Source organism: Empidonax traillii, unplaced genomic scaffold, assembly GCF_003031625.1.
Source record: "Empidonax traillii isolate 1590-97213 ecotype Southwest subspecies unplaced genomic scaffold, ASM303162v1 scaffold196:size3368384, whole genome shotgun sequence".
Taxonomy (NCBI): Eukaryota; Metazoa; Chordata; class Aves; order Passeriformes; family Tyrannidae; genus Empidonax; species Empidonax traillii.
Window position 1 is genome coordinate 63,253 of NW_020955389.1, and position 27,248 is coordinate 90,500.

Sequence of the window (27,248 nt, forward strand, 5' to 3'; positions counted from 1 at the left end):
TGCAGTTTACAATCCTGATCCTAAAACAACATGGCAAGATTAATCTTACATAAATGCATTATCCTTAAGCTAAAGTCTTGATGAAGTGAAACAGACCATTTTAAATTAATGCAACATAAAATACGGCACCCATGTAAAATCCAAGCAAGTTTCAAGCTGTGCCTATGGCAGCCCTCGAAATAGCTAAAGAAAGCCCAGCTCTGGTTGACATAATGTATTAAGTGCATCTCTTTTGTTAATAGATTTAGAAAATTCCTAATTAAACCTGGCCTGAGATTCATGACATTTACCAGTCAAAGTTTGGTTTAAGTCGGAAAGATTTGCAACAAAATTAAAGAAAAAAAAAGCTGCTGTACAGACTGCAGTATATTTGAAATGTAGGAAACAGTAACTGAATGAGAGATGTGATAAAACTTCCTTAGTTGGATGCTGAATTTCCTGCAGTAAACTAAGAAAGATGCTTTACATTTTTGCGCGGCTGCATCATGCCTGAGAGACACAGCCACAATTCCAGGAGGAGGCATTCATCATTAAAACGTCTCGTATCGAACCGCCTCTACACACACGGGGGAGCACAGCAGGGCTTCACCAGGATAGGGGAGGAGGGATGGAGAGAGGCGAGGGGATGGCAGGCACCTTGTCCCAGTTTCCCTGGGTAAGAACTGAAAAGAAGGGCTGTAATTTAGGGGTGCTCTCTTGGGATGGATAGCCTGCGAGGTGGTGAAAGCGTGCCATGGACCACATAGTACAGGGGATCTGTGAAAAGGATAATCTATCCTCCCCACACCTGCAAGGAGAGTGCAGAGGGGCTGGAGGTGGTGGGTGGGTGGCTGAAGCGTATTTGTGCTGCTTGTTTCTCTGAGAAACAGCACCTGAGATTCATGTGTGCAAAAACCCACCCGGTGGCTCAACCCCTTGTACTCCCACAGGCCCAAGGATACAGTCAGACTTCGAACTGGTTGATACATAGTTGGACAGAAATCATCCTGAAGTGAAATGTTTTTCCTTTTTAAAAGTAGTCTTTCTTCACTTTCAGTGAAAACCAGAAGATCTTTATGTGAAACCTAGAGCTTCCATGCCAAAGCTGCTTTCATACCAACTTCTAGGGCTTTTTACCAGTTAACAGGAAAATAATAGTTTGTGTACATGTTAATATACTGGAGGGCCGATCATTGCATGGCACTGAAATAAACTGCAATGATCAGTCTGGAGCACAGATACCACTCCTATTTGCCAGCAATAGGAAAGTGTTGAGACAAGAACTACAGCTGCTAATCCTGTCTCTAATGCTCCCAAAGTAACAGACATACAGTACATGCATATTACTCAGCTGCCAGTACAGCAGCCTCCATGGTTCCTTGATTGTTTGCATTATAATCTCCATATGTATGAACGAGACAAATTAGGTTGCCATTTATTTGTTCATTATCTATTATTTTGATTAATGGAATTCTTGTTCTCAGAATAACTATTTAAAAATAACATTTGCAATAATGAGGACTGAACTATTAATCATGATCTTTGGAAGAAACTCTGCAAGGAACCAGGGCAAGACATTTCATAAGAACAAATGTCATAAATAGGTCTTTTAACAGACAGCACCAAAATTTTGAATGCAAGAAAACCAAAACCAGTCAAATTCAGAAACCAATAGTTTAAACAACTTTTTCATTTGGGTTGGGTTTTTTTGCCTCCTCCCCTTCTCTCCAAAGTTGCTTTAGGACAAGTACAGCTGTGCTATTTCTGGATTAAAAAACATTACAGGTAACAGATGTCCCCAGCTTTTCCCCCTAGCTCCTTTACAATACACATACACACATATGCCCTGTGTTTTCTTGATGGTTCTTTCCAATCTGTCTATCCCCCAAATTCCAACTGTTCACATTCATGCTATTTCAAGTATTGAACACTGCAAGAAATATTTTAAAATACTTCTAGTGGAGAAAATTAAGGCTTATGGACCCCTTATGAAGGTGCTTTACCCCTGTCACACAGGACCTACTGCACATTGCTCTTTTCAGTGAATGAGGCCCAAGAACTGTGGTGCCCACTGCTGCTTCACAGAAAAGGATCATCAGCGCCTTCTGGCAAGGGGAAAGCTTCAGCCAGAAGTATTCATGATACCAGCAGTTCTTTTTTTTTTTTTTTTTTTTTTTTTTTTCTGGGCTGTAGCTTCTAAGAGATTTTCTGTGAATAAAAGGGTGTTTTTCTGTAGAGGACAAAGGTTGGGGTTTTGGGGGTTTTGCTTGTTTCGCTTGCAAAGAAAGCGAAGAACTTGGTGTCTCTGGTTTCAGTTCTGCAAATATGCTTCACATATAGATATAGATACATATTCTCAATTAAACAGAACTCTTCCTCACTGATAACTAGCAAATCATGCCTTCTGAACACCCAATTACTTGTTCCTTAAAATTTTTAGAGCATATTGACTGACACTGATAGAGGATAGACCATATCACTACAGTGGGCCAAGCTTTTATACGGCTTTAAAAATGCAAAAGCAGAAGATAAATACACAGCATACAACTGAAATTGCTACCACTGCTGTCACCACTTTGCAAAAGCAAGCTCAAGACTGACTCCTGTGCCACTGGGAATTGGGCTTCTGGCTGCAACGCTGCAGCATCAGGCAGTGTCTCTGAAATGACCCCGCGGTTTAGGAGAGCTTTGCTTTAAGACACACGCAGCTGCTTTGAGACACGCGCTCTTGCAAGGCCCCTTCCGAAGGGTAGCCAGCTTTTGTCTTGCCATGTACATGCAATTGGAGTGTGCTCCCCCAATTCATGCCTACTAAATCATATCTTTAGAGGTTGCTTAGTGTATTCCAAATTAAGATACATATTCATTGTGGATAAGCAAGCCTAATTATGTATATATTGGGATATTTAGCATTTATAAAAATATTCAGAATATTCAGTATGTTTAACATGGCAGCATTTCAACAGAACCTACATGACTTTGCACAGATTGTATTGACTTGGGGTATGTAATGAGCATTTTTTGTCCTTTAGATAAAGAAGACTATGAAATATTCCACAATTCATGGGAAATTCACTTTATGTAAAAATGTCCTTTTTTTTAAAGCATTCAGGTAGAAATAAGAAACCACAGTAAATAACATTATGAATGAACACCTTGTTTCCTACATTTTATTTATATTTCATTGGTGCTGACAACAAAGCACGAAACACAGCCCAGTGCTAATAGTATTAAAACCATGTGTGTCCGATCTTTTTTACACACTCCGACAGGTGACCTCCTTTTCAGTGACGCCGAACACCTGCATGTCCTGTCGGTGATTCACTACCCTAATGCAGGGCTCTTATTTATACACCTAAATATAGATTTATCTGGATCATTTTTGAAAAAGCCTGGCAGTAGACCCTATTTTTAACATGCAGAATGAGAATTATTCTGTGATAAAACTGTCATATAATGAAGCTCTGTTGCAAGCTACCATGCTGGGGGATTTTAAAAGCCCTACCTAACATTCTTTCATAAAGGAAACCTTTGGAGATGATCTTCTGGTTGACTACAGAAGGGAATGGGGAACCATGAAATACTAATGTTAATATTTTTACTCTTTAGCAGACTACTCAGGGGAAGATACTTTACCTGTGAGGAGGAAACATTATGTAAAGTGAATCATTTCCACTTGACATTAAATAAAAAAAAAAAAACAACTTTCCTTCTAAAGCTACTGTACATGGCAACTATTATTTCTTGCTCGGAGCATGTGCACGGCACTTCTGTAACTTGAACTGACTTTACACTATAAACTCTCATGAATAGATCTGTCCCCAATTAAGAAATGAAATGAAGACACGGAGTGACAACGTTTTAAGTGGGAAATGGTAATGTTAACGGAATGCTGCAGGCACCGTTTTCAGTGCGAGCTCATTTCTGTGCTTCTAAAGGCCCCTACAGCTGCAGGTAGAAATGAGAGTATTCCCTCTGTAATGCCCAGGGACTGTGCAGGTGGAGTCTTCTGGGGGAGCACAATGCCTGCTTGCAATGAGAACAAGCAAAACAGCAGACAACTGAATAATCCTACCCGACACAGATGCTGACAAACTGAGACAAAGGCTGATACTGAGGAGCAAACAAGACAAAAGAAAGGGAACTATCTCCTGGAGAAATGATCATACTGCATCTTCTGTGGGAGTAATAGTGACTGGCAAGAGATGAAGTGACTCGTGAAGCTAACCCCTACTCAGAATTCTGCTATACTGAGAGATGCTGTAATTTAATCAAATGTTCTGAAGACAGATTGACAAGGACTGAGACTGCAAGAGCAAGCTACATTTGCCATGGAAGAAGTTAGCCAATAAATTCTGGCATGACAGTAGTTTACAAAGACAAGATTATGAGTAAATTTATTGTGCAGTAATATAACCCGAATTACAAAAAGAGTCCAGATGTGGTCTGAGCTGCCACATTTCCTTTTGGATAGATATGGTTATTTCAGAATTTTTTGGAAATGTATTTCCACCTTTGACCTTTTATTGTCTTCTAGAAGAAAGAAACTTAGATGCCTTCAGAATCCAGTCTCAACTACATATGAGAGAAAACCACAAGCATGAAAAGATGAAAGAGCATTTTAAAAGATGCTTAGGTTTACTAAATCTACATTTCTAAACTGGTGAAAACGAAAGATTAGCTGAGCTAGCTGGCAGAGCTGCAGTGTTTCACTGTCACATTTACCATGTTTGTCTCTCTGCCATTCACTCTGCCTCTGTTATTGACAGATGCTTCCTTGCACAATTTTATGCTTATCCAGCATCATAAGGAGGGCACTACAGAATAACTTTGCCGTTACTGTCCCGGTAACGCAAAGCAAAACAAACATTGCCCACAACAATGAAGTGCTATGCCATCTTGAAAACTTTATGAGAATTGCTGGCCACTCCTATGGCTTGATATTAACAAGATGCTCCTGCGGCAGAGGCTGTGTTCCCCACACGGGCCTTTAGGCCAGAAAGATGTAAGTGCGACTGAGAAGGTCCTAAAAGCCTCCACGAAGGGTGTAGCATAATGAACTAGGTGATGTGGTGGTGCCCAGTGAGGATGCTTATTGAGCAAGTAGAAACCACTTCCTAAACTTCGTAAAGGAGAATGCAAGGAGATGCCTTCTCTAAGCTTGGCCAAAAACATCTGCAATAGTTTAGTAAGAGACAGGAGAATGGGGGCTGCTGGAATGAAAAGTAAAGCTAAAAACGCGGATGAAAGGAAAAGTGAGTGATGCTGGAGGCAGTTTCACAATGAAAGAAAACCGCCCATGAAGGTGTGCCCTGAAACCCACCTGCCAAGCTACAAGATGGAGTGGAAAGGTTCAGGTTATGACACTAGTCTCCAACGATGTAAGATACATGAAAAAAATTCAGTTTAATGATTTTCTCTGTAACAGCTTTGTCATGTATAATTCAGAGCACTGAGAAGTGTTTGTTAAGACAGGAAACTGTATAGTAGAAACAGGAAAGCACACCAACACACAGAGTCCACAGAAATTGGTGGATGAGAGCCTTTCAAAGGCCAGGTACTGAATATCAGGGTACAAATAATCTGAAAAATACGGACTAAACATCAATTGCCTTGTGGTAGCAGAAAATGTGTTAGTTGTAAAAGCAAATTTCTGTCTCACCATTACATGTCACTGCACATTACAGAGTTACCTATCCCACCCAGTCCCCAGTAAGCCAGTAACATGTTTATTTAAACACTAACTACCTGCTTTACAATTAACTGACTCTCTATATAACAGATTCTGCTAAAATGCTTAAAAAATTTAAGAGTTAAAAATTAAGTGATATCATTATTATTTATACATGTTATAAAACAGTCAGTACTTCAGTGACAAGTATCACTGTGAAACTTTTTCCCAGCTACCACATTAAAAACCAAACATCCAATTAATTGTAAAACATACTTGTTTTGGGGCATCTGCGGAGGTGGTGTGAACTTCAGTACCTCGGAGTCCATTAGACTCAAATACCACTGTGGGAACAAGGGGGCTTGTTAACAGATGAACATTCAAGCTTCGTTAGTGTGTGTACATTATTTGAGACCATTACAGATTAACCACGTTCAAAAAAAGACACCAGCTACTAGCCTGTGGCCGGAAAATACCAATTTACCGTAACACTTACTGTAAGAGAGTGTGCTAATGGCAGCCTAGGGCCACTGCCCTTTTTAATTCAGACTTCAGTGCTGAAGAAAGCAATCACTGACAACATTAATTATCAGTGTATGTGTAAAGGGACCCTCTTCTTGCATTACTTACCATTTGGCTTCTGTCATTTTGCATCAGACTGGCTTATGTATGCATCATTCACACTTTTGAGGAGGAGCCCGCTAGTCTCACTGTCTCATGCAATGCTCAGGAGGTCTCAAGGCACCGGTGGCTTCAGCCTCCTCCAGCCTCAACCACAGACTGTGTCAGGCTAAAAATGGCTGCTGGGGCTGACCAGTGTGAGGAAAAATCTTGTTTCCCACAAAAATGTTCCTGTCAACAGCAACGATGAGGCAAAACAAAGCCTTATGTTGTGCTGAAAGGGATACTTTGATTTCAATTTGTGCTGGTGGCAACAGAATTCATTAGCATATTCATTTCTGAGTACCCTACTCTCTAATTAAAATAAAACATTTGCAAACAGAGTTATCTTAAATGCATTGCAATTTTATGGAGTTCGGGCAGGGATCAGGTAGGCAATATCTGGAGAACAAGAGCAACAGTCATAAAAATAAAAAACCTGTCTATAAGATTCAGGTACTGGAATTACTTAGGTTAACGTGGGATGTGAAATGCAATTCTTGGTATTTTGTTAGCAGAATCTGAAAGCAGGCAAGTGGGAAAGGGAGAAAGAAAGAGCAAGTGTGAAAAGGTACCTGTGTGGGACCTCTGATGAGTCCTGAGGTGACTGGGTTGGGTAAAGCATTTTCCACATTCTCTGCAGACACAGTCTCCTTGGCGTGTTTGTGTCCTGAGCATCCCTGTAGTCAGGAGACAGGGGGAGAGAGGAAGGCGGGGGGGGGAGGGGGGGCAGGGGGGGGAAGAGGAGAAAGGAAAGTTGAGAAGAAAACATTATGCCAGAAGAAAACATCATTAGTATGTCTAATGTGTCATTATGTGAGGCTACCTTCAGGCCCTGGATGACAACTGTCAGCCTTCATCTAGGCACTGGCTGACAGGCCAGGCACACACAGGACTGCAAGAATGCATAAATTACATTGAATTAAAAAATGCTCCCCATGATGTGCCCGCACCAGGACTGGCATGTCAGGTGTGCGCTTTTCAGAGCAGCTGGATCCACTTCTCAGCCATCACCCAGCTTTGTCAAGCAGTACATCAGGCAAATCAAAGTGACTCCAGCGTGGCGGAGACAAGTCACATGGATAATAGGAAGTGAGTAGGACCAGAGCCCGACTGTCCCCCCCAGGCGGCAATACCTCAGAGACAAATGCAGAGTGAGCGGAGCCATCGCAGACTGATCAAACCTTTCGCCCCTGCCTACCTGCCTGCCGGTGCTGCTTTGACCCTGGACCTCTGAGGCATAGAAGAAAGACATCTGTGAATGAAAGTGTCATTCCGGACATTTTGAGCTGGTAGCAGCACAGCAGCCTTCCCCCAGCCCTGGGTAAACATGTTTTCTAGGCCATTAGCATTTGTGGAAAACCGCTCAAACCTCTCCTTTTTCTCCAAAGGTCAGTTTACAGCATCTGACTTAAAGGGCTGGTCTTTGTCTTTTTGCTGCTGATCAAAAAAGACACATTTGACTTTTATTGGGCTTTTTTACTATTAAAAAAAAAATTATGTTTGAACATCATCTTTTCTATTTTGGTAAAACGCCCTCTTCGGAAGGAAAGAGTTGATGTTTCCAGTTGCCACTGGAATACTTTGGCTTTTAAAGAAATTCTGAGAGGGTTGTCAACAGAACTGAAGTTTCAGCTTTTCTTTCATATTCCCCTCCCTATTACAGCACTTAAGAAGAATAAAATTATGAACAAAAAGCTGGAACAAAAACCCTCCACACAACTGAAAACTCAACTGCAGGATGCCAGAGGATTCATCCAAAATATGGATGCTGCACCTAAAGATGAATGGTAAAGAAGACAGCTGCCATTTACTCTGCTGTTATGACATCAAGTGTCCTGTGATAGTTTTCACCACACCATATATTGGAAAGAAATGTCTGGCTGGAAAAAAAGAAAAAAACAACAACAACAAAACACCAAACAAATGCCAGCAAATGCCCCACTCACAAATTGTTCTCTCCTTTTATAATAGCACCTCCTGCAGATGGCAGCACAGTCTGTATAATATACTTGAACACTCTTTCTCCCAAATATTAAGTTTCTGGGAATCAAATACAAGACTGTGTTTTGGAGAAAATCCAGATCAGTTATACCCACACACAGAAACAAACAAAAACCTCAAAAAGAGAAGGAAAAGAAAAAAAATTAAAAAAAAAGAATCACATGTCAATAAGAGCCTTACTGTACTATAAGGAGATAGATTTGCCTTGTAAAGCAGCCAAGATTAAAGCAGGTTTTCTGATCTGTTACTGGCATTTTCCTCACTGGCCAGAACTACAGCTGAAAACTTGAAAGCAAAAAGCCGAAGGAAGTGTGCTGAGGAACCAGCTGTGACCTTTGCTGGACAGCCCCATGCCGACTACTGGACAGGCAGGGACTCGCACAGCAGCTCCTGTGAAACCCAGAAGAGGTGGGTTCCTCAGGTCATCGTTCTGACACCTCGGGAGAGAGAATTAATCCCTCTACCCATGTCTCACTTTGTGGAAGATGAATTCACTTGTCTCAGCAGCCATTACAGACCCAATCCAACAGCCTTCATGGCAGCACTGCTCCCTTCTGAGTCACGCATGAGGGAAGGCTGAGGAGTAAGCCAACATACCCTGTATGAATGCTGAAGGTGAGTGGGTTAACGCTTTTATCTAACCCCTCCCCAGCTCTCACTTTATGGTAGTTATTCAAAAAGTAGGTGGGAAAAATGCAACACTTCCAGATATATTTGCCATTGTTGTATTTCCTAAGTAGCACCACAAGGCTTTAGATAGTTCAGAGCTTTGAGCCATGGGCATCACTGCCACAAGGCAATACCCCCATGAATCATCACTCAGGTTATCCTATATGTGGAAAAAAGAGGGTGGATGACTACAGGTCTTAGCAAATTACAGGTAAACAAACGTGACTATCTGAATGGGAGTTCCTGAGAAATCGATGCTCAAAGCTGGTCTCAAAGGAGACTCAGAGAAAGAGTGCATCTGCTGCCATAAACCATCCTTTCCTAATACAGTGATTCATGTAAATGTCATGAACAAAATAAATAACCACTACTAAAGATAACAATAAGATTGTCTCTACAAGCATTTGGGAAGATTGGGCAGTGTGAAACAAACTAACCTAAGTACAGCAAGCTTTGTGTTTGCAGCTGTATCACAACAGTACATACAACAACTCTCTTCCAAGGACACTGGAATAAATGGAAGAGAAACAAAGAATCCTAGAAATAAGAACACTGCACTGCCACACACTAAAACATTCTAGTGTGATCCAAGATGACATCATATTTAAAAAAAAAAAAAAAAAAGTAATGTCTATTGGAAATACTCCACTGAGAGAAAAACATGACAAATAGCATACCTAAGTGGGATTTTTGGTTGTCCTTCATGTCATGATTGCCATATTCATATTATGAGATTAAGGCTAAATTTTATGATGCATACTGACTCACAGGGCTCAGCCTATCTAGGGCATATGTTATTTCAGACAAAGTTCAATTACTCTCCTCTGTTTTTTTGGTAGGATCTCGTTCCTTTTGCCTGAAGCAGCTTTTTATTTGAGTGCTATGAAAAACAGCCATCATGCCAATTGGTTTGGAGAAACATCAACAACCTGAAAGTTGTATATAAAATGAAGACAAGCTACATTAAAAAAAAAGAGGCTTCAAATTCCGAAAACCTGATTGCTGTAAAACACTTGGAATGAAAGAAGAGGTTTCAAAGCAGAGATGGGCACTAAATAACTTCCAGTTAAAGTGTCTCTGGAAATCACTGCACAGCAAAAACGTTTTGCCAATAAAATCCCTCTTTCAAAAAGCAGGTAAATAGAGACCTCTTTGGAAACCCTGCCCCTATTTTACTTTGTTCCAACAGTCATCATGAATTTTCTGATGCCTGCATTCTCTAAGTCAGCTTCTAGTTCCTAGCTTTTACTGTTTTTCTCTCTCTCCTAACACGGCTGGGAGCTCACTGGGTCAGGAAGATTTCTCTGAGCAGGTTGACACAACGTAATATTAAATAACATCAAGGTGGGCACCCATGTGAAGGTACCCCAAGTTGGTGGTGAATTCACTGGTATTTAGAGCAGGAAGTGAGCAGGGAGAAACTTTAGACAACATTCCTAGACACGGGGAAAAAAGGAAAACCCACAGTTTTAGAAACTAAACATATCCTCCTCTGCTTCGTTAAAAAAAAACACAGAAGCCTGGGGTAAGTTACAATCATCAGGTAGCCCCTAACCACCTGCAAAATGATCTGCTCATTAAGTAACAGCTGCTCCCTACACAGCATTACTTGTCAAATGATTGAGCAAAGCTGACAATGGAATGGCTTAAAGGTGCACCTCATGGACTATGTCAGACAGATCTTGCCTTTCTGTCTTCTTCAAAAGGTCCCTCCACCAAGACCCAGTCAAACACTATGGCTCCTTCCTTGCCTTACGGCTGCCACACTAGTCAACTTTCACACACCTTCTGGGCACAAGACCATAGCTGTCCTTAGGCTACCAGCTTCCAAATGTCCTGGATTTTGTGCCACTTGCAAAATGGGGTCACAAGCTCCATTTCACACACCCTTTTGACAAAACAGAGGGCATTACGTCCGGTGAGGACACCAGAACACTGGTCTGGAGCATGTGCTGTTTCTGCGTGGAGTTTATTTGCACAACTTCTACAAAGAGAAGAAGGGTATAACAAACTCAGATGGTTTATAAATCATGAGAGGTAAGACTATGGCTCCCATTCTCCTCCCCTTCAGACACACCCTCACCTCATGTGTAGCCTATCAGTGTTATTTTCAGTTTCCACTGAGACAAACTAATTCTGGCAGATCATCACAAGAGTATGGTTTCAAATGCAAATACATAGATTTCTTTTTTTTTTTCCTTTAACATGGCAGTTGAAATTTTTTAGTCCCTGAACTTTTAAACTGGCTATTTGCACAACTGACTTTTCTGCTTATGTGAATTAGCAGGCATGTATTCAGCCCTACCTCTTTTTAATTACAAACATACAAACAGATCAAAAGACTCATTTAAAAAATACAGTTGCAATCTTTGACATGGACAAGGAAGATCTTAAGACTTTTGTCAAGGAAGACAAAGGACAATGACAAGTGATTATCCCTCTCTGTTGTTGGGAGACTTGTTTGCAGATAAAATTGAACAAAACCTCCAAAATAACATCACAGATAAGCCCCAGAGGATGTTTATTTTGCCTGAAGCAAAAAGATGATGATGTGTGCCAGCACCAGCATATCAGGGAGATCTTCCTGTGACAGCACATCTGTGTAACTCTAGCCTGCTTGAAGCAAGAGGACAAAGGAACAGCAGTACTCCAGGTGGAACCAGATACACTTAACCTGTGACAGAAATGTCACACAGTGCACAAGGGGGGATGCTGCAGTGTTAAGAGAGCAGTAAACAAACCTATTCAAGCCTATCCAGCAATGATAAAAACAATGAACCATAAAAACAAAAAACCATTAAAAGCAGAGAAGGGAAAAACTGGGAAACAGTATGTCGTGGCTCTGAATGAAGCAGGAACAAGCAAGCCTATGTCCTCAGCTATGGAAGGGCTTGTAAAAATCTTACCTGTGTGATCCAGGACAGGGCTGTTGGCACCACAGGTTTGGTACAATGAAGCAAGGTCCTTTGGAATGTATGTTTTAAAGATATTTAAAATGTCCAAATGTTTCTCATGCACATCTGATCCCACATCCTGTTTGCTGGAGTGTAAAGCTGGAGAAACTCCCACGGTACTCGGCTGGGGCTGCAGTACCGGACTTGCTCGTGCTACCGCTGTGCAGTTTGCCAATGTCCTCATCTCATTCCCAGCCTTCATGTGAGACTCCCTCTGAGGCACCGGTGGCTCTTCGTGTTTAGTGTACTGCTCGCTTTTACACACAGGATGGTACTGCAGGGGTGGGTTGTATTTGGCCTTCATGGAGTCGGACGCACAGTGCTTACCCGGAGGGGTAAAACCGGTACTTCCTTGGGGCACCACGTACTTTTCCACTTGCTTACTGTTTGTGGGCTGTGTGCTAGGCCTGGATATGACTGTCTGTGTAGGCGTTACGCTTCTACTATAGGTTCCCATTTGCATAAGTTTGGAATTTGCTTCATATTTACTTTTCTGTTGTGCTGCTATGCTGTACTGCTCCTGGGAATGGTTTAGCTTGGGCTGTCTGTACCCATCCAGACCCGATAAGCGTGGACCACAGTGGCTGAAGGCATGACTGTCCTTTGACTGATGTGTACCACCAGACTTCGCAGTCATCCCGACAGAAAGAGAGCTGGTTTTGGAACCTGGCAATGCACTTGGCACTTGAGTACGTGTAAATCTGGCAATGGGCAAAGGCTGGCATTCCTTACCACCGAGAACAGGAGGGGGGCCAGTGCGCCCACTCCTTGCCAGAAAGACCAGGTTGTTTTTAATACTCTTGAATCCGTTCTGTTGAACCCAAGGGGGTACCATCGAGTTACAGCTGATTTTGTGCAAAATTCTTTTGTGCATCCACAGGACTTCGGGGTAGTAGGTCTTGTGACTGCAGAAAGGACATGGGTAGACAATTAAAGCAGCCTGGAAGGATGTATTCAGATATTTACTGCATGAATTATCCCTTGTTGATTTTTCACTCAAATCGAGTGGAGCTAACTCAAGAGCTTCAGCACCTTTTTCTATCAGAGGATGTTCCCTGTGCAAGTCTAGCAAAGTTTCTCTAGCACGACTAGCCTGCACTTCAAGTGATGTTTTCAAGTCCATGGCCATGTCTGAAGATGTCTGGCCCACACCCGAAGCAAAGCTAGCAATGTGACTGGAGCAAAGAAGCCCTTGGCTGTGATGAAATCCTGGCATCTTCATGTCTGCAGAACCTTGGTATTTTGAAAAGGGTTCCTTGATGACACTCTCCAGTGCTGACATCAGGACAGGAATCTCTGGTTTAGATTCCCTGGCCTCATTTTCTCTGGCATTGCGGCTTCCCAGCTTTGGGAGTTCATCCAACTGAGATGTTATCATTGGAGTTTCTTCTTCAGGAAAGTTGCAGTGGTATGGCTTTTCATCTGAATGGGACAAAGAAAAAAACATCACTGTCATTTTACATAGAAAGGAACTCAAAAGACAGAGCAGAATTCAAGACTAGAATAAGACAGCAGGAGAAAAAGGAAATTTTGGTATTAGTTTCGTAATGACATGTTACAGACTAAATGTACTTTATAAGCAAGAAAATCTTGAAATAAGACACAACAGTTCAATTTACTTTTAAAGATGACTGCGGAGTCTGGATAAACTCTCTAATGCTGCCTGTTCATGACATTTTGAAGAAAAAACAATTCAATAACATACCCATGTTAAAATTCTGGGCCTGCGAGAAAAATAAACAAATCTGCAACCATTTAATGCTTTAACAAAAGCAAAGATAATGGAGCCAGATAAAACTGACCTAGTTAAAGGTCTGTCAGTGCTTCCATTACAAGCCCCTATTTTCAAAGGGTTTATAACTCAGCAATAAAAATTGGCTCCACACAGAAACCAAGCACATAAGCAGGTACAGCATACAGAATAAATTCCTAACTTAAGAGGGACTTCTGCAGTGGCCAAGTGTAAAAGATGATTTATGAAGGATGTAAATTTTGAATTTTCAGTCCTTCAGTTTAAAGCAGATATTTTTTTTTCTCTTGGTTTTTTGTTTGCTTGTGGTTTTTTGGTTTTTTGGGGGTTTTTTTTTGGTAACATATGCTTATGTTTGAAACAATCTTGTGACTGTTTGATCCACTAAAAGATAAGGAATTCAACATTTCAGCCATTTAGATTACAGAATTCAAAACAGACTTTCAATTCTTTTCATTTTCTTCTTCACTTCTCAGCTCTCCAGAGTAAATTTATCTAGCACATGTCCTGGAAGGGGAACATACTGGACAGTAATTAAAACTGTTTAGGGTGAAAGAGAAGAGCAGGATTTGGTTTTGCTGGGAGCATGACTATGTCTGCTTGCTTTCCTCATGCTGATCTCTCAGAGCCGCTGATGAAGCCAATGAATCCCTCCAAATCAGTTCACAAATCAATTCCACAGAGATTTTCATCACAGCAGTAATGCTTACTGCACTGAATCCATTTAACATGTAACTGAATTGAATCATCTGACAAACTTTCAGTTTCAATTAACATGCAGTTAATAAGCCACTACCAGGCAAGTGTAAGGAGACCATGCTCCATCTAAAACGTCACCAGTCCAAAGTGATCACTGCATCCGTAGGAGGGGTGAGAAGGGGAAAGGAGTGAACTGCTCTAGAGCTGCATATACTCTCACATCAACTCATAAAAGCCAAGCTTTCAGAAAATCAAGCGCCATTCGTTAGCGCAGAGCACTGCCACAGGCATTATTCTGCACAGTGCAATGGAAGTAGCATGTTGTTGGCTAGAGTTACTCTGCAAATAAAGCCTACTTAGCCCTCATCTTCAACTCAAGCAAAAAAATCTTTAAGCTTTTGTTTAATTTGAGGTAATTAGGTTAAAAATAACCCATAGGTTATTTTACCCATTCAGCCTTTCAGGGCTGAATGCTCACTCTGCAAAGATCATTTTCCTTTCAAACTCTCTAAGGGGGTATATTCAGGGGGAAAAAACCCCGACAACCCAGAAAGTTTTTTTTCCTGGGTTGCAGGCGACAGGGTTTTGGGAAAGCACATGCCCAGCACTATTAACCAAATTTACCATGCAGTGGTGAAATCTGACACTGCACATCTGTGTTGTTTTCAAACCATATCTGTCAAAACCCAAAATATTTGTGCTCTTAAATAAGATTTTAAGGCTTCTCTTTATGATCACAAGGAGTGCCTCCTTTTATCACTGTAGTAAATAATAAAGCAAAGCAAAACCAAATCCTTTGGTTGTAGCAGTACTCAGCAGAGAGTGAACCGACCTGTTGGCTACACTGAGCAGAGCAGGCAGAGGAGGGAAGTGGGGAGGCCGCTGCTATCCCTGTTCCAGGGACTGCAGAGCTGGGAGGCTCCACCTACTCCTTGGTCCACCTGTGCAGCCATGATGAAGGGAGGCATCGGCAAACACCTGCAACTCCCAGGTTGCTCTGCATACCTCAGACACTCCTTGATACTTTCTGACTCGGTCAAAATCTATTTGACTGTGCTGTTTCCACAAAGAGAGCAAAGAGGTCAAACAGATGGCAAGAGGTGGCATGTGTTCGGTCTGAGCTTGGTCTTTAAGTCTGGACTGTGAGGAGGGAGAAGACAGCACAGAGACAGACCACAGTCCTATGTGCCCAATTAAAGCTGGGATTGCGAACTCTGAGGTGGCTACTATCCTTTTGGCCCTATTTGTTTAGGGTAGCCAACAAAGAAAAAGGGATTTTCCAGGTGGAAAATGTAACATAATGCAGGAAAACAATAAACGTATTTCTGAGGTGCATCTAGGCCTGCAGTTGCCACAATGCTGAAGGCAGCTGTCAGTATATTATATGAAAATTTGTGAGGTTATTAAAAAACGTAGCTTCTAACATCTCTTCAAAATGTCTTGCTAGATTCAATTCCTCTGATGTCTCACAAGAGCAGCGAGGCTAAACATACTAGGAATAATTTTAAAAGCTTAGATCAGGAGCCTCAATAGAAATATTTGTGCTAATTGCTCAAGCTGCATTTCTTGCAAGAAACCTCAAAACCAAAACAGAAAAAATTTTCACCTGCAGGCCAACTCAGACTTCTTCATCAGTGCAAAGCAGAGCCTATGCTTTTCCCCTAACCTCATCCTGCTATCCACCAGGGACCTGATGCTACAGATACCAAAAACCAGACTGCCACATGCCATCCTTCCCATCATGGCAGGTGGTCCAGGGTGGGCAGTGAGCAGGTAGCAAAAGCCAGGTGGAAGAGAGGATGCAGGCAAGAGAAGAGAAGATGGTATGTAACCCAATAATATAGGTAAAGCCTTTTTAGAAAAATAGATTTCTGCCTGCTTCCAGCCAGTTGCCCCACTTGAAAAGGGCTATTAATGATCCTTTTAAATCACTGGTAAAAAATACTGTTCTAACCAGTGCAGCGCAGGCATTAGTATCACCAGAAACTGTTGACATTTTATTATGGTCAGGTCAAAGCAAAAAGCCATGAATGAGATACCTTCTGCTTGATCTCCACAGGCTATAGCTCACATTCCCCATTGAAAGAGTTCCTGGCTAAGCATGCTCTCACTTTTTATCCTACGGTCCCGGTCATTTCCTCGTATTTGCCTCAATTCCTTTGTTTCTTACCCAGAACAGCTGTTTATTATCTGTTGTCCTTATGAGACAGAAAGGTCCTTTTACCACAAGCCTGAAGTGTTATGGCCTTTCTGTGTCACAGATACCTGGATAACAGCTAAAGCGGGAAGATCCCAAAGTGCCCAGCCAGGAGATCGTGGCTGCTGATGTTATCTCATGTCTTGGCCACAGCTTCAAGTATCAGCAGCACTGCAAAGCAGGACAGTGCAAAGCACATAACTATATGAAAGCTGTGGTCTAGAAACACAGGAGCATTCAGGGATTTGAGAAGCTCTTCAGAAATATACGCAACTTCCATCACTTAGTGACTTTATCTAACACAGGCAGATGAAAGTGACTCTCCTCTTCCTCGCACATATCCCTCTTCTTTCTCCCCCTTACATGCATAAACTTCCCTTGTTTCTCCACAAAACTGAATTTCAGAATGGACTGCACAGCTGCTTTATTTCATGAGGTTTCCTATAAAGTAAACCAGGCTACAAGCCTGAAGACAATGAAACTGTGATTTCTATTCAGAAGAGTAGAACCGGTTAGAAATTGGCCCCTATTCTGGCTAGTGTTACAGCACTAGGAATCTAAGGAAAAGGAGCAGACGTGATGTGTTTGAAATTTAGTAAACATTTGATAGTGATCTGCACTTCGAGATGAATGCTGTGTCTTGATTTGAAAACCGGCTGCAAATAAATCGTGATAAAAGCAAAGGATAACACTGGAAGAAGGTGCAATATTGCTAAGAGCTGTCTCGGGTTCTGTTTCACTTGGTACTTTCTTTAATGATCCAGAAGAGACTCTAGTCAGCACGCTAATTTGAATCTCCATGAAATATCACATTTGGAGAAGATGCAAAAATTGGGACAAGGAAATCATGCACAGGGACTCAGAAAGAAGAGAAATGCAGTCTCAAAATAATCAAATGAGATTCACTCTGGGAAAAAAAGCAGGCTAAAACAAGTGAAGGGAAATGATCCAAAAAACCCCATGCAGTGGGAGGGAAAAATCTGGGAAACAGCAATGTTGAAGAAAACAGATGTTACAATAGATGGCAAGTTAAATATGAGTGTAGTAGACAAAGTTCTTCAAGCTGGCTTTCACAAACAAAAGTATGGACTATAAAAATAAAAATAAAACTAGCCCTCTGAAGAAGACACAATAGCCTTGCTAGTCATGTTGTTGTGTGTGTATATATACATATAAAAATATCTATACAAATATATACACACCATAGCAATGGACACTACGTAAAAGCCCACAGTAAGCACAATACAATGGGAAACAGCAGAGGAAAAAAGGCAAAAAGCAGTTTCGCAGCAGAAAATCAGGTCTTTTATCCAGTGAAAGGAAGGTCCAACAAAAACAGTCTATGCCTCTAGAATATCTATGCAGATCTGCAATTACAGGTAAGTCAGAAGGAGTTTGGAGAACTGACACAGAAAAGTAACCCACCAGAAAACAAAGAAAAGGAGTTAAGTGTCCCTCACATGGCTGAGGGAAGATGGAAGAGTGACAGGCCAACGTCTGCAGCCTCCCCAGGAGTGCCAAGCTCCAGAAGAATTATGTAATCCTGAGCACTGAAGTCTATCAACAACAATCAAATACACTTGCATGCAGAAAATCCCATGATGAACAGGAAAACAAACAAACAAACAAAATCAACAGTCTGATTATATGTATTTGCTGCTTGCAGAATAAACATCAAGGGAAGAGGTGAAACACCACTTAGACTGTAAAACTTATATGGACAAAACGTGGATTACCAATGCATAAAAATCCCTCCTTTTCACAGGGAAGCACAAAACATGACTTACTCCTTCCCTTTGCTCTATCAGCACAGCAAAGCAAAACCCTTATAGCCGTAAGACATATGCCAAAACCAGCCTTCCTTTCATACTAATTCCCTATGTGGTTAGCTTAGGAAAGGACTCCTGGAGCATTCAACAGTGAGCCCATGACTCTCCTTAGCAGTAGGTTTATCCTCTTAGCATAGGTCAGGCTGTTCAAAGAGACCTGGTATCTGTTTTGCAGAGGATGTCTTACACAAGCCATGCCCCCTGTTCTATCTGCCTGTGTGTCTAGTTTTTATACTCCACATGCTATCTGTCACCTCCCCTGCTTTCTGCTCCAGTTGCACCACTCAGAAGATCCCCAACGAGATGGCAAAGTGGGTGTGAGGTGAGAGACAACTCCTACAAACCCTCTTGTGTTTTCTTACAGCACAAGGCCATGTGCCCCCGGGAGATACTAGGAAGAAAATGTTACGCTGTTTTGTTAGGAGATGCAGCTTCTAATCTGCAAAGCTCATCTTGCTTTACATGTTGTTAGACATCTTCAGAGGCTCCTACATCAGTTCTCCAGTAATTCAGAAAAAAAGAGATGACCAAGGATTACACTGGAGTACTCATTACTGCAGGATGGTGTAATTTAGCAGGAAAGAGGGTGATACGGAAGGGTAGAAAGCACACAGTCAACTAATATCCCTTCTTTCTCTCAGACTAATTTTAGAATTGACAGTGAGTGGTTTTGGCTGAGGTTTGAGGTTTTTAATAGGGCAGAAACCCAACACAGCTCTTGATGCTGGCTGATACAGATGGTTTATCAGTGAGCCAGCACACCCCACCCCACAGAGGTTTCCCTTCGGCTGTGTGAGGGGGAAAGGGGAGTAATGCCATTCCACACAGCACCCCTTTGGTACAGTTTGCATTCACAGTCTCTGTTCTCCATTTTTACATGTTCGTTTTCATAGTTCCTAAAATAACTTCTCATTGACTTTCGAATTTCATAGCAAATAATTTCAGGCCAAAGATGCATGATGGGAACTGTCTACTTTCAACTGAGTATTTCTCGGGAAAGGATACTGACTATGAAAAAGCATGATCTCACAAGATAAGAACTGCAGTTTTGTATCCCTATTTTTTGGGAGCGGGCCCGGGGTGAGAAAACGATTATCTGACCAAAAAAATTCAATTGTTTGAGGCACTGTCCTGGTTTTGGTCTGGATGGGGTTAATTTTTTGCAATAGCCAGGAGGGGGCATGGACAGGACCCTAATGTTAATCATACCACCTCAAATCATTGCCGGGGTGGGGGAGGAGACTCTCTAGCTTGCGTTCCTTCTGGTGGAGAAACGTGGCAGGGTGGAATAGTCCAGTATTTGTTAACTGTTCAGTATTTGTTTATTGTCAGAGGTTTTCTGTGTAAATCATTTGTCTTATACCTGTTGTTATCAATATCGCTGCTGTTACTGTTCCTTTTCTTATCTCATTGCTGTTTCCAGTAAATTGCTCTTATCTCAATCTGTGATCTTTGTCTTTTGTGCTTCTAACTGGAAGGGGGAAAGAGAGGTTGCAAGGTTTTAGTGGGAGTACTAAATTGGAGAATATCATTCCTAAACTCCGACAGGCACCTCAGAGTAACAAAATTTAGCTTTTTTACACTATTTTCTTCCCAAACAGTACTAGCGCTGTTGGCACAATGATTACATAATTAATGCCTGGTGCCTTTAATTCAATTTCTTTTTATGACCGTGCTATTTTTCACTTTTTTTTCTTGCACCTCTTGGGGTTTTTTTCCCCAGACTTCCCTTTATTCCTAGAACAACAATATACTGATTTATTTCAAAGTCCCATTTCCTTAATTTCACTAACTTATCCACTGCAATTTCTAACTTTACCTGGAAGTTATTTTTTACCCTTGCTGTCAAATGCACCATGCTGGCCATGCCTGGAACATGAGAAGAGCTGAAGGGCCCCATCTCCTTTCCTCTGCAGAACTGGGGGACACTGCAGGGGATGAAAGAGGGACAGGCCAGCTGATGCTTCTAATGTGCCCTGGTCTCCATTTGACTAATCTCTACAGCATTGTCCAGGAGGACACCTGCTGCTTATGAAAACAAAACCCACAGAGCTCTTACAATCCGGACAGCAAACAACATGAATAGACAAACATCAAACTAATTTAATAAAGTTTGTTCAGTTCTGGACTGCACATATTCAGGGTTTTGAGTTATTTTAGAATATTATTGTTATTATCATTAAAGATACTGCATTAGTTTTGCATTTCACAAGAATCTGAAATGTCACCAAAGTGACTGAACAAAGCACAAAATTTTTAGTTGATTAAATTTGAAACTTAACCTTTTAAGATGAGTGAAATCTGAGTCTGAGAACAGTAAGAGTATAGTATATAAAAGACCCTTTTCTACAAGGTATTCCCTAGCTCAGTAAAATTACAAATTCCTTTGCACAGCAGAAATGCTTTAGAGTTATGTCACACTTAAAAGATTTTTTTTTCCCCAAAAAGAAAAGGCAGGCCTGAAACCATCCCCCATCCACACAGCCACAGATGCAAATGCCAGCAATGTTATTGGAATTTCAAGCACAATCAAGAGAATAGACACCAACAAAGCAACTAAGGAACTAGGTTGGAAAGAGTGTCAGGTCCAGAATCTGTCAGACTATAGTACATGTTGTTAGGTACTGAAGAACCAGCCTGAAAGTTCACAGTGAACTTTTTCTCTTCAGCTACTTGCATACAATATTTTCTTAAAGAACATTTGGCTTTGTTGTTATCCAGGGTACCGATGCTACAAGCCTCCCAGTGACCAACCGGAAGAAAGAGCAGCTCCATGTACAAAATATTCTAATATCCCCTCGCGCAAGATCTTTTCATCACCCTCAGCTTCACACCAGTGCACATCAAGTCCAAAAAGCTTTGTGCTGAAGCCAAAACACAAACCCTCTTCTAAGGCAGGTACTTTGTGATCTGTGTCCCAGGTATCAGCCCTTCCAGAGTCAACACAGACTTTCAGGTGACAGATGGAAAGCATCCACAGCACAGCACATAATGAAGTGAAAGTGCAAATGTGAGTAAAATGGCTACTTCTGGCAGCGTGCCACAGACATTTCAGTCAGTGCAGTGTTCACCATATCTCTCTGCATCTCCTCAGTGGCATTTTTTTTGGTAAGTCATTCCATACTTATGGTATACAGGAATTCTGGGCAGCAGCAGGGTTTGTAATGACTTACCAATCCTTTCCCCTGTGTATTTCTCACAGAGGTCCATGAGGGTATTCTCTGCCCACTAGCAGGAGAAAAGCCCCATGAAATAACATGCACTTACCTGCAGGTGAAGCTCTAGCTTCTATTATCACAGTATTTCCAAGTGCCTTTTTTACCCTTCATCCACACTACATTGACCCAAGGGTAATGAAGAACTCAGTGGGGCTTTTTCTGTTTGAGAAGGCTTGATTTGTATCTAAGGAGCTGAAGGCAGGTGACCAGTCTGACAAGTCTCACAAAGTATGGCTGCAACCAACACATCTGATCCCCATGCTGATGCCACACGATGCTGGAGCTCGTATCTCCAGCACAGCCCCCTCTGGGACTTGGGACTGGACTTCCAAGACAGGCCCCACAGCCCCTCTTTGCCCTCTGACCTTCAAGAGCATCCTGATGCCTTCCCGTCTCACACAGGGCTGCTCCACCTACAGTCTAGCAAACCACAGCACCGAGACAATGGCACTTTTAGAAACAAAAGCAACTTTGCAACTTTTGTCTCACAAAACTTCAAACCAGCTTTTCTTCCTTTAGGAAATATAAAGCCCAAGTGCGTAAGGTGATGGACAAGAAAGGGTCTGTCAATCCCACTCATGGACTGAACCGGAGCAAAGGCACTACACACTGGCTTAAAATGTACAGGCACCTTCACAATTCCACATCACTGGGTGCAGAAAAGTTTGGCTCTTGGAAAGCAGTGAGGGAATGGTAACTACTTATCTAAAAATTGTGGGTAAAACAAAGGGAGAGAGGAGTACATACACAGAACCAGTACAAAACCACACTGCAAGGACGGCTTGCCAAAATGAAAACCATATAATTTGGCACTGCTGCTTATAATATATTTGAAGAAAATTATGGGATATATAACCCCTGGAATGCTCTACAAAATTAGGAAGTGATTAGGCCAGATGATACCAATTTGACTCTAACCCAGCTTTGTTGTAATTCCACACTTAATACAATACAATATAAACTGGTCCAAAAGCTAGGCAGAGTACCTCCAGCACGCTCTGTAGCTGCTAGGCATCTCTCCATGTGTGGCCCTGCCTGTGAAGTTTGGTGCAGGTAGAAGGAAGAAAAAGAAAGGGTATAAAATCATTAACACAGCAGAATACATAATTTAATTTGAGAGGGTTGGATTTGGGTAGGGGCTGTTGTGGTTTTTCGGATATTGGTTCTTTTTTTTTCATTTAAGGCACAGAGAGAGAAGTGCAACTGCCTTTGATGCATCAAAAATACTTGCAGAGAAGATGCAAAATTATGACTCAGGTTTTTTTAAGCAAGTGGCAGCCTGCCTGTATAGCCCCTCCAAACATAGACCCAAATAGTTGTAAATCTTCCTGGAGATTTTCCCTTTCATTCCAACAGTCATATCTGCCACAATGTCTGCTCCACAGCGTCTTCTTGACCACCACCTGTTCCTCCTCCTTCAAGTGCACTAAGGAGAAAGGCTTTCCGGGCCAAGACTGTGGACTGGCAGCCGTCCCATACAGCTTAACATTCCTCATCCAATATTTCATTTCTCGTATCATTTGTTAAGCACGGGGAGCGTATTGCCATACATCATAAAGTCCTTTACAACAGCTACTCGGTCTAAAAACAGAGGGTACAGCTGTGCTGTCAGCTAGAATTCCGCAGAAATACCTAAGCTACAGCCGGCAAGCCCAGCGTGGTAACAGAGGTAACAGTTATGGAAATAAGGAGCTCTGCATGACCTAATTTACCTTGTTTCTCCTGCTGAAGGCCATGCTACCATGGCTGGTGGCTCTGTTAACAGACTTAAGGCAGTCAAGAATCAATACTGTGCATGTCCATCACATAAAATACAGAAGCACATGACAGAAAGGGAAACTTGGATTGTAAGTATTGCACAAATTTTAAAATTCATTAGTTATACAGTACTCGGACAGAAAATCTGCTTTGTTGTGCAAATGTTTTTTCAGTCTTTCATTGGAAAGAGGACTTTGAATAGAGAACGGAAGAAAATAGGGTTGGAATAGGAAAAGAAGCAAATTATATCAAATCCAGGACATAGGCTAGACAGACTGAACTATGATTATATGATCATCATCGGAAACTGGATGTCCTTGGTAAGGGGGTGACACTGCTGCTATCATCATTAGCACTGTTACATGGTGCTGCAAGGAAGCAGCAGGACAGATGAGGGGCTGAGCCCTGTAGAGTTTCCTCAAGGTAGCAGAAGGCTCTAAGCTACTGACAGATCTAAAGTTGATTTGAACAGCAGTGCTCTGGATGGACCAAAGGCAAGTGGAGCTCCTGAGAAAGATGTGACTGCAGGTACAAGGGTAGCCTCTGGCCACTCGGCCAAGGACACCAAAGGCCCTCTACACATGACACACAACCTGTAGTCCTGAGCCAAAGGCCCCAAAAAAAGAGGCTGGAGGTCCTTCCTGCCAGACATAGCTCCCTGCAACCACCCTCTGGCTCACAACTGGCAGCATTTGCTCCTACTGACTGTGTAGGACAGGGGTATTGGCAAGTTGGTTAATTGCTAGATAAGTAGCCTTTCCTTTCCCCTTCCTTTTCTTTCCAGTGTCCTCCCTTCAGGTAACAATAACTACAGAAGGCACTTCCAGCAAAGTAAACAGCCTTTCAAACCTGGCTTGAAACCACTCTGTGACAGCCTTATGCAGATCACTAAAGACATCAGCCATTTACCGGCAACTTCCATAATCCCCTTGAAGAGCTAATAGACAAAGCAAGCTGGAACACACTGCCACCAGCACAGCAGCAGAAAGGGCAGCTGTCTGCAGGCAAAATGCGCTCTAAAAGGGATTTCGAGCTTTAGCATTTTTCCTGACACTTTTCTTTTGGTACCAAGAGGTAAATTTGAGAGCTTGAGAAAACACCAAAATTCTGGGCTCGCTTAAATTCTTACTTTTTAAAGTCCTACTAATCTGAAAAATGAATGCGGAGGAGAGGGGGGGGGAGGGGGAGAGGGGGAAGTAACTTTCAAGATGTCATTTAAAAGATAACATAAATAAATAAAGGCATCTATTAATCTCTGGTAAGATAGAGGAAGTCTTCTGTTTGGGAAGGAAGTCAGATGAGAATCATCCCAGGGTGCATAATGTAACTCAGAAAGGTCAGGAGACAAGGAGATGTCTCAAAGATGGTATGAAAAAGGAAAAACCAGCTGTAAATATGTTTTAATGAATCTTTCAAATAACAGAAACTTTGTTATGCTAAAAGAGGATGGGGAAGAGAAATCAAATCTAGTTGAAAAATGGCAACAGAAACACATCATGTTTAAAATAAGCTTCATAGACAATGAAAGAGTAATTCTGCACCTGTCAGCCATGATTATTTATATCACCCACTCATTTTAATAACAGCTGTGTGAAAATGCTAAAACATTATTAAATCTGAAACTAACTACTGCATGTACTGCATAGGAAGCTTCTCCACTTTTCCAATTAGCACTGAGGCTTAAGCTTTAAACGCAGCAGAAGCAAAAGAAATGCTGAAAAACACTGCCACAGGCTGGTTTAATTTGGAATTTCTCCTTTTCAAAAGGATTAAAAATAGAAAACCACACAACCAAATACAGACATCCAGAAAGGCTGGAAAGTACTTCTGATTTCTTTCTTTTCCCCAGTACTCATTTTATTACATTCTTTACAAGTGAATAGGAAATTAAATTAAGGGCAACTTGGTTTGATAAAAAAACCCAAACAAACTTCTGCACATGTACCTGCAGCATCTTGCGAACACCACTTTGTGCGAGAGGCTCTGTTAATCTCATGGACGTCTCTTGTCTCCATATTGAGAGCAAGCCCCTAGAAAAGCAGCATGAAGGAACCCTGCACCTGCCACAGGATTAACGAGGGAAGACTTTAAAAAGTCAGTGATCAGTTATTTATGAAGTGTCCTTAAACAGAAAGGTGTCTGTCACTTCAGTGCAAAGCCTGTCTCCTCATATATGCAAACCTGGCAGGATGGAAGAGCATCTCACTAGGAACAAGGAACAAGCTGCACTGGTTCTTGGGCGAGGGCTGTGGCTTGGTGTAATTTCGCAAGAAGCAGTACTGACACTTCTCCTCCTGAGGAGTTTAAGTGTTAATTATTCCCCAGTGTTCAGGACTTACAGGGGCCTGATTTTTTTTGGAAACTCAGGAAGGCCATCTGCTTTCCCAGCAGTGCATGATGGTTCTGGTCAGAGCAACTCTACTGGGGAGTGGAAACACTGAGGAGGGATGAGGGGAACTGAGGTAACCAAATCACCCCCCACCCCACTGCCTGAGCCATGTATCAGTTGCTGGGGTCTGTTTTTACCCATATAAGACTCCACAGAGTGAGAGGAGAAAAAAAAAAAAATCACATCAGTTACTTGCCATTTATTCACACCCTCCTGTTACAAGGTAGGATACCCACCCCCCATTCTAACCACAGTTGGCTCCTTAAGGCTGCTTCCAGACAGAAATAAAACTTTCCTAAAAAAGAATGGGCTTGAGAAATTAATCTGGTTAATTCAGATTCTTAAAAAGTAAAAAAACACGTCTGCCCAGATATTTAGAGAAAGACTATGTGCGTGCATGTGTGCATCCCCAGTAGTGCCACACAAAGAAGTACTTACTAATACAACTACTCTGACAAAGATACAGACTAGGACCATGTCATGAAAATAAAAGTGTTTTGAAAATCCTCCTCAAAGTCAGAGTCACTTTAGATCTATACACTAAGAGGCATTTAATCCGTGACTTAATCCACTCGCACACCTGACTACACACAAGGTCCAGGTGATAACTAGTCCTTACGGCACTGACATCGCAGCGAGCAGATTTCAGCTTTAGTTCTTTAATCAGAAGAAACACAGAGCTTCCTAAGGGACTTTAAGCCATTGCCAGGGAGGTTACGTAGCCAACGGAGCTACCCATCCCCGGGAGTTCAGTCATGCGCTCTCAGCACTGCTGAGTTGCTCTGAGTTGCTCTTCACCTTGGTTGGCACCTTCACCTGCGCTCAGTTGAAGTCCCACCCCATGGGCTTATCACCACGGGCAGTACATTCGACCACTCCCCACCACCAACACCCCACCACAAGTCCCCAAAGAGCCCAAGTAAATCGGATTTCTACAGGACGTCGCCTACGAGCAAGCTCTGGTATTTTCACAGTCACTAAAGGCGTAGTTATTTTCCCTGGACGCCGATGTCAGGCTCTGGCTCGGCAGCAAGCTGGCAGCGGGCAGCCGCGGAATGCTGAGCCGGGGAGCAGGCCGGGCAGGAGGAGGAGGAGGAGGAGGAGGAGGAGGAGGAGGAGAAGGAAGGGGAGGGGTGATGTCTCGACGCCCGCCGTTCCTCCCATTGCCGCCAGGTGGCGCCGCCGCTCAGCGGATGAGCCCTGGAGCCGCTTCCCAACCCAGCGCTGCTGTTCAGGACCACCGGCTCTAAGCATCACTGACCCAGCACAGGCAGAAACCTCCCCTCCATGTCCATGCACTCCCCCTCCCCATCAGCATCTGTGGCCTCAGCTGAGTCCTCTGCTCTGGGGAACACCACCAATTTGAGGAAAAAAACCACAATAAAATCTTGACACCCTAGGTCAAAATGTTTGCTGCAATGATGAAAATAAAGCTGTGTCTGGTCCAGTAATTTGAGGTATAATTACAGAA

General features: G+C 42.3%; 1 protein-coding gene across 2 annotated transcripts in view; it reads right to left on the minus strand.

Moving 5' to 3' along the window:
• The window catches only part of ZNF516 (zinc finger protein 516), a 98,131-nt gene that overhangs the window by 785 nt on the left and 70,098 nt on the right, over positions 1–27,248 (minus strand). For both annotated transcript variants that reach the window (XM_027886885.1, XM_027886886.1), the window contains exons 3-5: positions 11,890–13,359; positions 6,886–6,990; positions 5,927–5,994 (exon numbers count right to left, since the gene is read on the minus strand). In XM_027886885.1, coding sequence (XP_027742686.1) covers positions 5,927–5,994; positions 6,886–6,990; positions 11,890–13,359 — 1,643 coding nt within the window. The remainder of the gene's footprint in view (positions 1–5,926; positions 5,995–6,885; positions 6,991–11,889; positions 13,360–27,248) is intronic.